The 15,350-nt window shown below is 40.3% G+C and overlaps 1 protein-coding gene across 1 annotated transcript; it reads right to left on the bottom strand.

Moving 5' to 3' along the window:
• Positions 1-1,250: 1,250 nt before the first annotated feature.
• Positions 1,251-13,937, bottom strand: IFIT5 (interferon induced protein with tetratricopeptide repeats 5). The gene is made up of 2 exons (XM_027062598.2): positions 13,704-13,937; positions 1,251-4,255 (listed from the first exon to the last, which is right to left on the bottom strand). The coding sequence occupies exons 1-2, from the start codon at positions 13,706-13,708 to the stop codon at positions 2,812-2,814; spliced, it is 1,449 nt and encodes a 482-aa protein (XP_026918399.1). The 5' UTR covers positions 13,709-13,937; the 3' UTR covers positions 1,251-2,811.
• Between the last annotated feature and the right edge of the window lie 1,413 nt (positions 13,938-15,350).

Below are 15,350 nucleotides of genomic sequence, written 5' to 3'. Positions count from 1 at the left end.
ATGATGGAGATGGGGGTGGGCTGAAAGAAAATAGCATGCTTAACTTAAAGAATTCTTAGGGGACAGAGAGCAATTGTCTTCAAATACTTTTAGACATATATAGTAGACACTTGGTTTTTGGCTACTCAGCATCACTTGACTTACAATAATAGCCACTGATATGTATTTGGTGACTCATCCCTCAAATTTATCTGAACCTAGTACTGCCCCTAGACTATTAAATTACAATAGCCATTACATTCCCATTTTTGCTTAGGTCAGTTTGAGCTAGGTTTTATGCCACCTGCAATCAAGAGTTTTGATACAAAATGTCACCTCTAAAAAGGATTAGATCTTTGAGGCCCCTAAAGACAGACCAAAATGTATACACTTCAGGCCAAAAGTATGCAGTTAAATGGAAGGAACAAATTTCTAAGATTAGGACTATCTGAAGATGAAATTATCATTTAGGAAGATAATTCAAGCTCCAGGTTTTGATGGTTAATTGATAAAGGTGAATGAACTCTGAGGTCTTTTTAAAACCTAAGACTCTCTGAAATTATCTCTAAATAGTTTTAAATTTTAGGAAGGCAAGCCCAAAATTAGTGACAAAACTTACAGTTATTATAAGCATACTAATTTTAGTTCAGTGTTTTATAGAGTTGTATTTTTCATATACCAATTTTATACTTTCTTGGTGTTTATGACTTCTTATATGTTGGTATGTTATAATATCTAGTAAATTTTATTTATTTTTTTAAGAGAGTGAGCATGAGAGAGAGGGGCAGGGAGAGAGACAGAGACAGAGAGAGAGAGAAAGAATCTTAAGCAGGCTCCACATTCAGTGTGGAGTCCCACGTGGGACTCTATCTCATGACCCTGGGATCCTGACCTGAGGCAAAATCAAGAGTCAGATGCTCAGCTGACTGAGCCACCCAAGCGCCCCTCTAGTGAATTTTAAAGTCACTTAATAGACTCTGTTTAAGTATTTAAATAGAGGCTTATAGTTGTGCCATTGTTTTGATATCATATCTGTATTATATTGTGTGCAAATTCCTTACTTGGGAATATAACCTTAATTACATTATTCCCAGTGGGGGAAAATGACTTGCTGCAAAATAAAATATTTGCTGCAGAGTGTAACACAAGCTTCTACTGATAGGTCAGGACTTCAGTCCCAAATTTCTGAAATACTTAAGTAAAGATCATTCCCTTCCCATTCTTCTTTCTTGAATAAGCAAATGAGCAAAATAAACAAAAACAGCAGGGGCTTAAGTAAAACAAACATTTTTAAAAATTTAATTTATGAAATACATTGTAGTATGGATGTATGTTTGAATATGCATTGAAAAAATATCTGGAAGGATACATATTAAGTTGTTAACAGATTACCATGGGGGCATAGAATTAGGGAAGGGTGAGGGGAGTGCTCTTATTTTAAATTCATATGCTTCTGTTAAGTTTGAAATTTTACAGTGAGAATTCATTACTTTTATAATAATCAAAACCATAACAGGAAAAAAAATTTAAAAAGTAACAAAAAGTAAAAAACACACAAACATATATACAGTAGTTTTCAGAGCTACAGTAGAGGTATGGAGAATTAAATCACATGGCACACTTTCCCACTAATACTGTGGTGGTAAATATAATTGTGTAGTCCATAATCAAAGAAGCAACATTAGAGATGCTACTTTTAGCAATATCCCAATTAACAATGTCCCCTGGGGTAAGCGCCCTTAAGCAGTGACCCTTCAAGATGGATATTAAAACTGAAAGGATCTATAGGAAAACATGTCAGTCTGAAAACTTTAGACAAAAGAAAAAGATTCACAGAAGTAACTTCAGAATACTAAAATAGTGAACCAAAGATCAGAAATTGGGGGTATGAGAATGATCCAGTCCAGACCGAAACCCAAATCACTGAAATCTTGTTAATCTAGGGATGTATGTTAGGGACATCTATTTTACCCATTTGTCTATCATTTCTCCCAATTTCCCAATTAGTCTGCTTTCAAGCTTAACGATTTTAAACTAAAAATACTGCAATTTTAATGTGAAAGAATAAAATTAATTTCATCTAGATTAGTTTAAGTTCATTCTTCTAGTTAAAAGAACCAGAGAAACTTCAGATATGATTTTCCATTCATTTTTTTTCTCACAACTATTTCTAGCTACTTAATGAACATTTTGGGAGATAATGCTTGTGATTTCTCATGGGTCCCTTAGTTCTGTATTTAAAGAAATTTTTTTTCCTGTTCTAGATTTTTCTCCTTTTATTAAAGTCACCATAGATAACAAGTTTTTTATTATTATGAACATTTTTCTTTCACCAAAGAGGATTCTTTAGGTGACTATCAGGTTCTCAAAGTGAGAACATCTGTAACTGAAGGGTTCATCTTCTGCAAGCTACACAGTTAAAAGCTTAACTAATATAATTCTGCTGAAAGAATATTCCTGACCTAGGTGTCAAGCGTTTATGCAGAATTATACTCACTGTGTGAATAATATGGGAAATTTGATAAAATTTAATAAAAACTTATTATAAATAACAAAGATAAAGGGTATAAAGTCATAATGACCAAACCATTTTTAAGAGTTATAAGAGCTGAAATGTTTCTGTTTCTCAAAGGATTATATGAATTTAAAAGAGAAGAAAACAGCAAAAAGATTCATCATTACGTATATAAAATAGTATTTAGCATAATGATTAGTACATAATAATCATTCAAAAGAATTGGCTCTATAATGAACAATGGATTAAAATAATAAACAAAAAATACAACCCAAAATGGAGACAAAAGCTTATAACTAATCTCCTAGAGTATGTGTTTAAATAGAAAGTCGAAGTTCACAGAGAGCGGTAATGAATTCTGCATTTTCTGGATCTACCTTTTGGGCCCTCTCATAGTACTCAGCAGCTTGCCTCTTTTCTCCTTCCAGCTTGTAAACAAACCCTAGGGCACTTAAACTCTGCACATCTGAAGCATTGTGACCAAGTCTCTTGATAGCTAATTTCTTCAGAGCACTTGTCAATTTGGTGCGTAAGGACGACCGGTCTTTGACCTTTAAGGCTTCTAAATAATGGTGGATAGCAGTACTTTCCGATTTGCGGTGAAATTCCTGAAAGCGGCCATAGTGATAGTGGATCTGATGTTTGTGATCATCAGTTATGTTCTCCAGACGAAGGGCTTTCTGGAAAATGTCTTCAGCATTGCTATACTGGCCTCCCTCAGCATACATGTTGGCCAGATCCGTGTAGGCAAATGCAAACATAGAGTCTCTTTCCACAGCTGCTTTGAAATGAGATATAGCAGATGTAATTAGCTCATCAACTTTTAGTTTATCCTTTCCTTTAGGTCTGTTGCGCGTGGCCTTCTTGATTTGGATCATTTGTGCCCTATAGCAAAGTCCCATCTGGTGATGCAGGAAAGAAGAGGTTGGTGTCACCTCCAAGGCCTTTTTCAAAAGTTCAAGAGCTTTGTCCCAGGAATTTTTTCTCCTGTAGAATTTGGCTGCATAACGAAGGACATAAGGTTGGGATGATATTTGGTCCAGGATTTCTTCAATATACCTTTCCCCTTCAGCTTCTGCATGTACATCTTGAAGCTTTAGTGCCAGAAAAACTTTAATGTAGGAGTTATCTGGGTTCAGGGTAACAGCTTTCCTCAGAGGACCCAGAGAAAAGCTCTTTATAGACCCCTCTCTGTCAGAATCATCCAGCCGATACACCGTGATGGCATAGCCAATGTTAAATTCTGGATTGTCAGGTTCCACTTCCAAAGCCTTCTCAAAAGCTGCTTTAGCCTTTTGGTAATACTTTCCTCCAAATTTCAAGAGTGCCCACCCTTTTTCACAGTCAATCTCAGGACGCTCCAACTTGTAGTTAGAAGGACTAGACAATTTCTTACAAACGTTTGCTATCTTGTCTATATACTTCTGAGCTTCTTTGAGCTGGTCCATGTGATAATATACCCAGGCATAGTTTCCCCAAGTGACCAGACTTCGTATTTCCTCTTTGTCTGAATGTTCTCGCCGGATTATTTCTTCTGCTTGTTCCAAGCATTCTAGGGCATCTTGATTTTGGCCTTTTAGGTGTTTCACATAGGCCAATAGGTTATAAAGAGTGAGTCTGGATTTTGTGGTAAGAAATTCAAGCTGTTGCCCAATTGTATCTTCCACATCAAACAGGTCAATGTCTTCCTTAAGTAAATTCCATGTAAAGTGACATTCTAACTCCAACAGAAGGGCCTTCAAGGAGTCCTTAGGAATTTCACTGCAAAGATAAAATCCTTTTTAACTTTGAAGAAATAAAGGAAATAATCAATCTTTAAACCTTAAATACTGTTTTTTGCTTAACAACACTTCTATCTTTTATTTGATCTTACAGTTCAAGCACTAGTCCCCTACAACTTTATACTAGTTTCCTTGGTGTAGAGTTAAAGTCTAGAAATATTCTCATTATTTATTGCAAAAGCAGCTCTGGAGAGATGTCAGGGTTTTCTATGTCACAGAATATATATTTCCTTTGGCAGTCACTAACCCACCAGTACCTCCAATTTTTACAAAAGGGAATTTAAAATGTTTTTATTTACTTGCCTTAAAAATTAAGAATAATAACTATATACACAGTCAATAATTAATATAAAAATTACACTTCTGTATTATGAGTAGGAAGGGGGAGAAGAGGAGGTGAGAAATAAGAAAAAGAAGCACACTGGAGGAGACACAGAAGCCATACCAATGCATCATTTTTGTGAAAGAAGGAAGGACGAGAAGGAGAGAGAGACGAAGGAAAGGAAGGAAACCCCACAGAGAGAAAAGTCACAGAAACACACAGTAACTGGTATACCACAAGATGAGGAGAAGCATAAGTTTGAGACAGATAAAAGGAGAGTAACAGATATTTCCAAATAGATGGGGAAAAGGCAAAAGGAAATTTAGTAAGCTTAGTAAATTTGATATTAAGTGCTACATCCTTCTGAACTCTGGGGTTGTGGGCAACGATAGCTAATACTAATTATTACCCTATCATTGCCCCTAAAATTCACTTTATAATATTTGTTGAGCTCCCTTTGTGCAAGGCATGATGGAATATCTGCAGGGCACACTGGAAACACTGTCTCTGAAACTAGGAAGATGAAGGGGAAAGGAAGGACAAGGAAATATTTATTCATTACTGAGAACCTTTTATGTGTAAGATTTTCGAGATAACCCTTGGTATGTAACTGCGAACAAGACACAGCCCTGCTTATACAGACCTTATAAGTAGTCAATTACAACTCAGCATGAAGTTTCTTGCAAGTGACCCAGGAAACATACATAATCCGATGCTGTGGACATCTGTGGTTTTTACTTGGTAAGGATGCCTCTTTTGGTTTCCATTTCTGGAACATCTCCCTCTACTCTCAGTCTATGTGATTTGAAATGGGATGTCTACTGCTTAGTCTGGGAAGACACATGATATTCCGGCCATCACCTGGTCCCAGGGATTTATTCAGAGATAGTCCAATTAAAATACAATTGTGCTGAAATGGGACTTTGATAGAACTATCCACCTTCCTTCTAAAAATTTTAAGTTGGTAGGATATAAGCTTAGATTTGCCGGTGGACATCTTTCCAAACTCGGGGAGAGTCAGCCTGCTTGAGAAACAATCTAACAGAGAGGAAAGCACAGCTTAGATGGGAAGAAAGAGAAATTGTTCATGACAGTAACTAGTTTTGCCTGGATCACCTCGTCTACTCTGGACTTCTATTTACTTAAGGAAATAACCTCTCTCTGTCTGCTTAAGCCACTCTGAATTAGGTTTCTACTGTCTGCAACTAATTAACATTTCTGGCTTTATTCATTTGTTTTGCTGATAGTGGTGGTGTGGCAGTCAGGAAAGACTTTCTAAATCTACTATTAACTATAATTAAGAAATGTACAGAAAATAAATTCCTTAAGTCTTCTCTCAAAGACGAAAATGACCTAATTATGGGATGAACAGTATACAGGGCATGTGTGTGTGAATGTATGTTTATTTCCCTTTCTGATGCACACAGAATCCTCCACCCACTTGTATGTGAAATATATAGTTATATAAATGACTTTGGGAATTATAGTAATAGTGCCCTCAAAACATTTATTGACCACCTCATGTCATATATGCCAGGCAATATTCTAGTTGTATGGATATAGCAGTGAACAAGTTAGAAAACGGCCCTTTCTTCATGGCAATTCATTCTGGGAGAGGAAGGAACGAAAGGAGTTGATGGAAAACAAATATGTAAACAAATCAATATGAAAACAAATGGACACTATAATTCCAGATAGTAGTAAGTGTTATTTAAGCTAAGAAAAAAAAAAATCAGAGTAATGGGATTAAGGGTGATGGTGGTTGGGGGAGTACTTCCGTTATAATTGTGAATGAATAGCCTTTTTGAAAGGGGCAATTTGAAGTAAGAGTTTTTAAAAAAAAATCCCTCTGGCTGCTCTGAGGAGAATGGACAATCAAGCATCAAGAGAGGAAGCTGGGAAACTGATAGGGAAATTATTTATTCAACCAAGATGTACTAAGAGCCTACAATGTAGAGGGCACTGTTCTAAGTGTTGGGATACACCTGTTAACAAAAGAGAAAAAACAACCTGACTTCATGTAGCTTATAATAGATAGGGCAGTGGTGTATACCAAGAAAAGACAAAAAAATAAATGGAAAAAAAATAAATGAAAGTATAGAGTATGTGAGATGGTAATAAAAAGAAAAATATAGCAGAAAGGGTGGTGGTGGGGGAATGGAAAGTTGGCAGGGGTTCTGAGAAGTGGTTAAAATTTAAAGAACATGGCCAGAGCAAATCTCCCTGAAGGAGACATGAAAGAAGCTGTAGAGGAAATCCAAGGAGAGATGATGCAAGCTTACACTGTGGTTGCAGTATGGGGTTAGTGAGGACTGGACTCGTTATATTTGAGGCAGAGTTGACAGGTCTTTCTGATGGACTGGGTGTAGGGAGGGCCATAAGGAAAAGAGGAAATGCAGGATGATGCCTATGCTTTTGACTTCAGGAAGTAAGTTGATAAATCAAGAGGACTATTTGGAAATATTAATTTTGAGATGTCTATTACACACTCAAGTGAAGATACCAAGTATGAAGTTGGATATTAATGAAGAAAATACCAGGAACAAGGAGTGAAGTTAGAACTACAGATATAAAATTGGGAGTTATCAACATGCAGATGAACTTTAAAACCACAGTATCTAGAATGAAATTACCTAAGGAGTGAGCATAGACAGAGAAGGTCAAAAACTAAGCCGCAGGACACTCTAAATGAAGCAGAGTAGAATGACCAGGAAAGGAGGCCAAGAAAGAATAATCAGTGAGGGAGCTGGAAAACTAAGAAACGGAGTATCAATGAAAGCCTAAGGAAGAAAATGTTTATTTTGAGAAAGAGAGATCAATATGCAAGTGTACAATGATTCTAAGAGATTGAGTAATTGAGGACACACAGGAGATCACAGTTTTAGCAGGAGTAAAGCTGTGGAGGACCATGTTAAGTATTTCACTAGAATGGTAGGGATGAAAATATTACTGGAGTGGGTTGAGGGGATAATGCAAGGTAAAGAAGTGGATATGGGGAATACAGGCCATTCTTATCAAGGAATTTTGCTATGAAGGAAGTAGAGAAATAGAGCTATATCTGGAAGGAAGGTAGGAGGCTGAGGGAATCGTCAAAATAATTTTTACTCACAATATTTTTAATAACTTAATGATATGCCAATAGGAATGATCCAGTAGTAAGGGAAAAAATGATGCTTGGGGGAGAGAGGTGAGGATAACTGCAAGAAAGATAGAACATGACGCAGAAGCGAAGCTATACATTGTTAATATTCAAATCTTTATCTCCAGTCTCAAACTCCTAACCATGTCATCCAGCCCTTGACTACTTCTCTGGCCTCATTTTGTACAACTTTCCTCCCACTCACTGCACTCCAGCCATACAGTCCTTTTAAAAAATTTCTGTTATTTCTTCTGTGAAGTACGTATCTACCTAAGGGCATCTGCATGTACTTTTTATTCCCACATTCTGTGAACTTTTCCTAAGAGAGTTCTAGGGCTTACTTATTCTCACAATTCTTGTCTTGGCTCAAATGTCAGCGCTTTAAAGAGTGGTACCCCTAATCACCTTAGCTAAAGCTGCACCCCCACCTTGCCAGTCATCCTAAAGTCTAGTCTATCATATTTCCCTTTCTGTAGAGCACTTACATCAATATTTGGTGGGGGGTGAGAAGGAGGAGAAGAATGCTTTAAATCACATATGGTGGGGCGCCTGGGTGGCTCAGTTGGTTAAGTGTATGACTCTTGATTTTGGCTCAGGTCATAATCTCATATGCCAGGCTAGTGCTGGGTGTAGAGTCTGCTTAAGATTCTCTCTCTTCCTCTGCCCCTCCTCTGCCTGTGCATGCATGTTCTCTCTCTCAAAAAAACCCAAAAAATATGAGATTGAGGTTTTAAATGGAATCAGACAGAGTCTTTAGGAACTGGAAAGGGGCTGTCCTAATAGCAAAAAGTAACAGAAGAGTTAGAGAACTGAATTAATTGCACATTAGTCGTAGTGATTGGAAAAATAAAACCATTTCATATTTATAACTCAAATACTACTCCATGAATTGTTTTCCAATTTTTATAAATACTAAATGTAAACATAAATAATTGACTTAATATTATATTTAGGGGGCATTTAAGTTTATAATTAATTAATAAAATTAAATATACAGGTCTCACATTTTAGCATACATAGTAGGTTCTACACCAGAGCTTTCCAAAAGAACTTCCTGCAATGATGGAAATGTTCTTATGTGTGCTGTATAATATGACACACTGGTCACATGTGGCCACTGATTACTTGAAATGTGACTAGTACAGGTAAGGAATCTAATTTTTTATTTACTTTTAATTAATTACAATAACCACATATATGACTAATGGCTACTATATGGGATGGGAGAGTTAGAGACACTGGGCCTATAGGGCTTAACAGATAAAAAGATTTCAAGCCCAACAGGTTAGAGCTTTCTTTTAACTTGAAATTTCTGCTATTTATTCAAGGTGAAGAGCTAAATTAAATGACAGACAAGGACATATTTTAAAAAAACAACTTAAACAAAGGACCTGGGCTCACTGCAGATTCAGTTTGTTAGTATGAATGTTATATTATTTATAACATACTATCTAGAATCAGATGAGTACTCAAAACAAAACAAAACAAAAAAACCCTGAAGCTGGGGCTCCTGGGTGGCTCAGTCGGTTGAGCATCTGACTCTTGATTTCGGTTCAGGTCATGGTCTCACAGTTCGTGAGTTCGAGCCCTGAATCTGGCTCTGCAATGACAGTGCAGAGATGCTTGAGATTCTCTCTCTCACTCTCTCTTCCCCTCTCCCTATGATCTCTTTCTTTCTCAAGGTGAATGCATAAACTTAAAAAAAAAAAAAAAAAAGCAAATACAGAAACATAAAAAAAAAAAAAAAGAAAATAACAACCCTGAAGCTACCATTCATTGATAGTTTACTATATTCCAGGCAGTGTGCCAAGCACTTTATACGAATTATATGTAATTTTTCTAAGAATCTTTTATTATTTTCCCAATTTTATGGATAAAGACAGGGAGATAAGAGTTTAAAATACGTTTCCAAGGTTACACAGCTAGCTATAAACTGGCTGAGCCCAGATTCAAACCTAGTTCTGCCTGACTGAAAAGCTAATGCCTTTCGACCATAATGGTATACTACTTCTTTAATATAAAAATTAGAGGTTGTTTACAGAAGAGCTTGCTTTAAAATATGTGATATATATAATGTATTTAAAATTCACTTTGCCTCACGAGGAACTAAAAAAATAAAAATAAAAATAAAGGGATTTTAGAGAGCAGCTTAAAGAGCAGGTAAGAGGTCTGTGTGGCTGCCCATTAGAAAGGATATGCCAGATATTTACTTAAAGGTCTCAGGTTAAGAAAACAATGGTTTCAAATATGAACCCTCATTCTAAAGTCACAACATTGTACATTGCTGCAGTTGTTTTAGATGAACTACTTCTCGCCAGGACTTGCTGTGCACAGTGCTTTAGATAAGGAGTGGCAGAGAGATTTACTTAAGGATGATTAGTGATTCTCTCAAACAACAAAAAAGCTGGGTAAAAATATTTTAAAAATGAACCAGGGGTGCCTGGGTGGCTCAGTCAGTTGAGCGTTCTACTTTGGCTCAGGAGTTGGGCTCTGTGCTGACAGCTCAGAGTCTGGAGCCTGCTTTGGATTCTGTGTCTCCCTCTTGCTCTGTCTCTCTCTCTCAAAAATAAAGATTAAAACATTTTTTTGAAATGGTGCAAAGGAAGGGCAAAACTCTTAGTTATCAAGATCCAATTATCATCATTATTAAGAGAAGTGAATTAAAATATTTTTTTCCCACAATTCAAGACTTTCTAACGTAGACCTGATGATCTTCCAATATATTTCTTTGATCTCTGATCTTTGCCCTAAATTCCAAACTTAATGACTTTTTATTCACATCTTCAGTTAGAAGTTCAACTGGCATCTCAGGAGCACCTGGATGGCTCAGTCAAGCATCCAACTTTGGCTCAGGTCACGATCTCACAGATGTGAGTTCAAGCCCCGGGTTGGGGTCTGTGCTGACAGCTCAGAGCCTGTATCCTGCTTCTGATTCTGTGTCTCCCTCTCTCACTGCCCCTACCCCGCTCACACTGTCTTTCTCTCTCTCTCAAAAATAAACATTAAAAAAAATAAACATTAAAAATAAACATCAACTGGCATCTCAAACAAACATAGCCAATCCAGAAATCTGGATTCCTTGAGCCTGCTCCTCAGGACCTCATCTTTTTTGGCACCTCTTAGTTCCACAGGCCAAATAATCTAGGAGAAATCTGATTTCTCTTCTTCCCTCAACCTCTCATCCAATACAACAGGAAGTCCTGTTAATTCTATCACCCAGATACATCTCAAATCCATCCACTTTTCTCCATTTCTACTCCATTTCTTCCTAGTCTAAACCACAATCACCTTTCCTTTGAGGTGGAGCAAATATCTGGTTTCCCAGCATTGGCTCTTGATCCCCTCAGAGTACTAGTAAACTTTTGAAAATGTGAACCAGATAGGTCAGTCTCATGCTTAAAATCTCCCAATGGCTTCCCAACACCCTTAAATATTAATCCAGCCCTTGTCATGTCCTAGAAGTCCCTAAAGGACTTGGTATTATCTATCTGTCCAACCTTTTCTCCTCCTACTTTCCTCCTCATTCACTGTTTTAGACATATTGACCTTCTTCCTCTCTCAAACATATCAAATTCAAGGACTTTTATCCCTGTTGTGTTTATTCTTGCAATGTTCTGCTCCTAAGTCTTTACATGACTAGTTCTTTCCTGTAACTCAGTTCCAACATTCCCTACCCAGGAGGCCACCTGTGGCAGAACTATCTAAAATAGCCCCCTCCATTCTAGATCACTTTCTTAGCCCATTACACTATTTTATTTTCCTTGTAGCTCTTAACACTTTCTGTATTGATCTATTGTTTATTTCCCCCATTAAAGGCAATTTTTTTAAATGTTTATTTTTGAGAGACAGAGACATGGCATGAGTTGGGGAGGGGCAGAGAGAGGAAGACACAGGATCTGAAGCAGGCTCCAAGTTCTCAGCTGTCAGCACAGAGCCCGATGTGGGGCTTGAACCCACCAGCCTGTGAGATCATGACCTGAGCCGAAGCCAGATGCTCAGCCAATTGAGCCACCCAGGCGCCCCTATTTCCCCCATTTTAAATTAAGCCCCATAAGAATAGGGACCTTGTTCTGAGTTTTGTATCTTTCACTACTGTGTCCCTGGAATCTATTATTCCAGGCAATTAACAGAAGCTCAATAAATATTTGTTGAATGAATGTAGTTACATGCTGGCAACTTCTGGCACGTCCAGCCCAGAGGTATAGGCGATCAGCATAACAAGTACCTGGATTCCAGAGGAGGGAATTCTTACTAGTTCTTCGCTTCCTGCTAATGGCTCCAAACTTTTCTCCCACTGCAGTTCTTCCTATCCCACTTGTCTTTATATCTTGGCATACTCTCTGTCTGGCTCCATGTTTTGATTCTGAAAATAAGTTTTGGACTATTTCCTATGGTCCTGACTGGGAAACCTAGTATGGCTGTCCCGTGGTAGTTTGTTCCTTACTCTGGTGTAACTGCACCAAACTCAGAGGCAAGACATCTCCTTAACAGCCTGCCCAGATGGGTGACAAATGGGCTAACCAGCCCCCTGTCCATCCACAGAGTAAAATGAACATCTGCTTTTGTTGTGAAGGTTTACACCAGCCCCGCTCAAGAACGATAAGGAGGGCTGCCTCAGGTAATTCGAATGTGGTTGTGAGATCTCAATGGGCTATTCAGTCACTGAAGTGCCTTGCCCAGGCTCTGGAATTTATGCACAACTTGATGCCTCGAGAAATGTTATTTTTTAAACTCTGCTTAATTTTTAAATTCAGTCTCTGGGAAGCTGGCAGAGAGAGGCTATTGTGTCTGAAAAGGCAACATTTATCTTTAGGCAATTTGGGGCTTTTTCTCAGGAAGAAGCAGTCTTTCATCGTCCTTGGGAGAAAGTCCCCACTGGGGTCCACCCCTCTTCCAGCCCATCCTGCATACACATACAGAGCACCCCCCTTTTCCTCCTCGTTTCTTCAGGCACCTTCCTGACACCTCCCTCCCTTGTTACAGATGTGAGAAGCGAGGCACTTATTAAATTTCTTTTTTACTTAAAATAATAGTAAACATTTGCAAATATTAGGTACTACGCCGTGCATTAAGCCCACAGGCCTAAGATTTGGATGCCAGTAATTTGCACAGATAAGGAACAGACTCAGAGCGTGGAAGCAACTTTGCTTTGGGTCACCCAACTAGTAGATGTTCAGAGTCAGGATTGAGAAGAAAGGGCTTTCAGCTTCAGGAGCCCCAAATCTCATCCGTCAACTTATTAACTGCTTCACTAATCACGCACTGGGCAGGGTGCCAGCCCCCGGGGATACGAAACGGGCGAGAAAAGGACCCCACCACCAAAAGGCAGTAAAGGAGACAGATGAAGACACCCCCGTAAAATAGCGGATTGGGGGGAACAATAAGAATCTGGACGCGGCACAAAGGCAGCTCCCAGGAAGGGAAGGACTCAGACCCAGAATCGGAAAGGCAAAATGGCAGGAGTAGACCTAGGTGACAACTGCAGAGCTGCGGCCAAACCGCGTCTGTCCACCTCGGGGGGAATGGCAGCTGCGGTCCCGGGAAGGGGAGGAAGGCGACGGGCCTCAGGCGACGCGTGCCACGTAGAAGCCGCCCGGGAACGGCCCGGGGCGGCCGACAACCAAGCACGGCCGTCGCCGCCGCGGAGAAAAGCCGCAGGGAGGGCACAGGCTCCCGGGGCGCGTCGCCTGGTTCCCCGACCCGACAGTCCTGACCGCGGACGCCCTGGAGGGTCGGAGCTCCCGGGAAGCGCGCGCGGTCACCCTCCCCGCCAGGCCCGACTCCAGACGCCCAGGACCGGGACAGGGCTCTCGGGGAGCGCTCCGAACACGACGCCCGGCTGCAGGGCGCAAGGGGCTCGGCCCCCGGCAGGGCCGTGCCGCTGCGCTGGCAACGGAATGAAAGAAAAACACCGGCTTGAAACAAAGGCCTACGCAGTCTGAGAGCAGAAGCGGGGAAAGCCCTCACCTCATGGTGGCTGGGCGCTGCGGGCCGTCCGGGAGGGGGGAGAGGGGCGGCTGTCCCCTCGGGCTTTCTCCTCAGGACTGGGATCCCCAGCTGCCGAGCGGCGGGACGCGCGCGGGCGGGCGTGTGCGCGTGCGCGGGGAATGCGGGCGGGCGGCGCGCGCTTCCCGCGGGGCGTCGGCGGCGCGAGGTCGCTGCCCAGGCGTGGGCTTTGTTAAACGCAGGACCCGAGCGGGAAAAGGAAACTGAAAAGTGAATCTGATCCCGGACTAGGCGGAGTCCAGTTCCAGGAAACGGAAACTTATGCGAGAGCTGAGTGGGGCCCCAGCGGGGCTGAGGAACCCAGGGTGGGGGTGGGGGGTACGTTTACGGACCTCGCGGTGGTTCGGTGTGGAATTTGCAGCTGGCCCTCTGGACTTTGGGCTCTCCCCTGTCTCGCTGAGTTTGCGTGGCGCTCGAGCAACCTCATTTATTTTTAAATAAAACGCCAGGAGACGGTTCAGCATTATTTTTGTCTTAAGGGTGGCAGCGATGCTCTTTCCAGCTTCCCGCATCCTAAGCTGAAACTGAAGCCCCTGCTTCCAGTCTTGATTCAGACAAACAAAACAGGTGCAGTGCTGTGCACCCGTGCCATTATTTCCGTTGGGCAAATTTAAAGAGATTTGGGGGGCAAAATGCATATACATTTAAAAAGTTGATAGGTATTGCAGAATACCTTTGCAAAGAGGTTTATACACCTCCACTCACAGTTGTGTGAGAGTGCCTGCTTTCTGTGCCTTTGCCAACCGTGCTCCGTATAATAAGATTCGTAAAGATGGGGTGGTATTGGTAGTCTAAGCAGAAAATGCCAAATATCCATAAACCAAAATTTTTGCTCCTCTTGGATTTATTCGTTCATTCATTCAACAAGTTATATTGAACAACTGCTAAGAACCATTGTTCAAGGCACTGTCAATATAGCAATGATGAAGATAGAGGACCTAGCTTTATGGAAGTTATCTTCTAGTATGGGAGATAGAAATAATAAAGAACAAATAAAATATTATATATCAGATGGTGCTATGGAGAAAAAGCATAAAGAGGTTTTGACTCCAGGGTGATTTTTGCTAGTATAAATATGTTCATAAGGGCCGGTTTCATTGAGAAAGTCACAATTGAGCAAAAATCTGAGGTGGGTGAAGAGGTGAACACTGTAGATATGGAGCTAGAGAAGAATATTCCAGACATGGGAAACACTAAGTGCAAATCGCTTGAGGTGGGAGCATACTTGGCATGCATGGATGGTGTCGTTGGAGTGGTGAGAACAAGGAAAAAATCATAAGAATATAGATCAGAGAGGTAATGTGGTGGGCCTGAAGGCTATTGTAATCTTTATCTTAAGTGGGAAGCCACATTTTAGAAAAAGTACTCAAAGGGGTTTTTTTTCTTCCAATTTTTAATTTAAATTCTAGTTAGTTAACATGTAGTGGGATATTGGTTTCAGGAGTAGAATTCAGTGATTCATCACTTACATACAACACCCAGTGATCATTATGACAAGTGCCCTCCTTAATCCCCGTCACCCATTTAGCCCTTCCCCCATCCACCTCCCTCCATCAACCCTCAGTTTGTTCTCTTATGATTTGCCTCCCTCTCTCTTTTTTCTGCTCC

The sequence above is a fragment of the Acinonyx jubatus genome, chromosome D2 (genome assembly GCF_027475565.1).
Source record: "Acinonyx jubatus isolate Ajub_Pintada_27869175 chromosome D2, VMU_Ajub_asm_v1.0, whole genome shotgun sequence".
NCBI lineage: Eukaryota > Metazoa > Chordata > Mammalia > Carnivora > Felidae > Acinonyx > Acinonyx jubatus.
The sequence above is the reverse complement of the archived record's forward strand: the minus strand, read 5'-3'. Positions and strand labels throughout refer to the sequence as shown.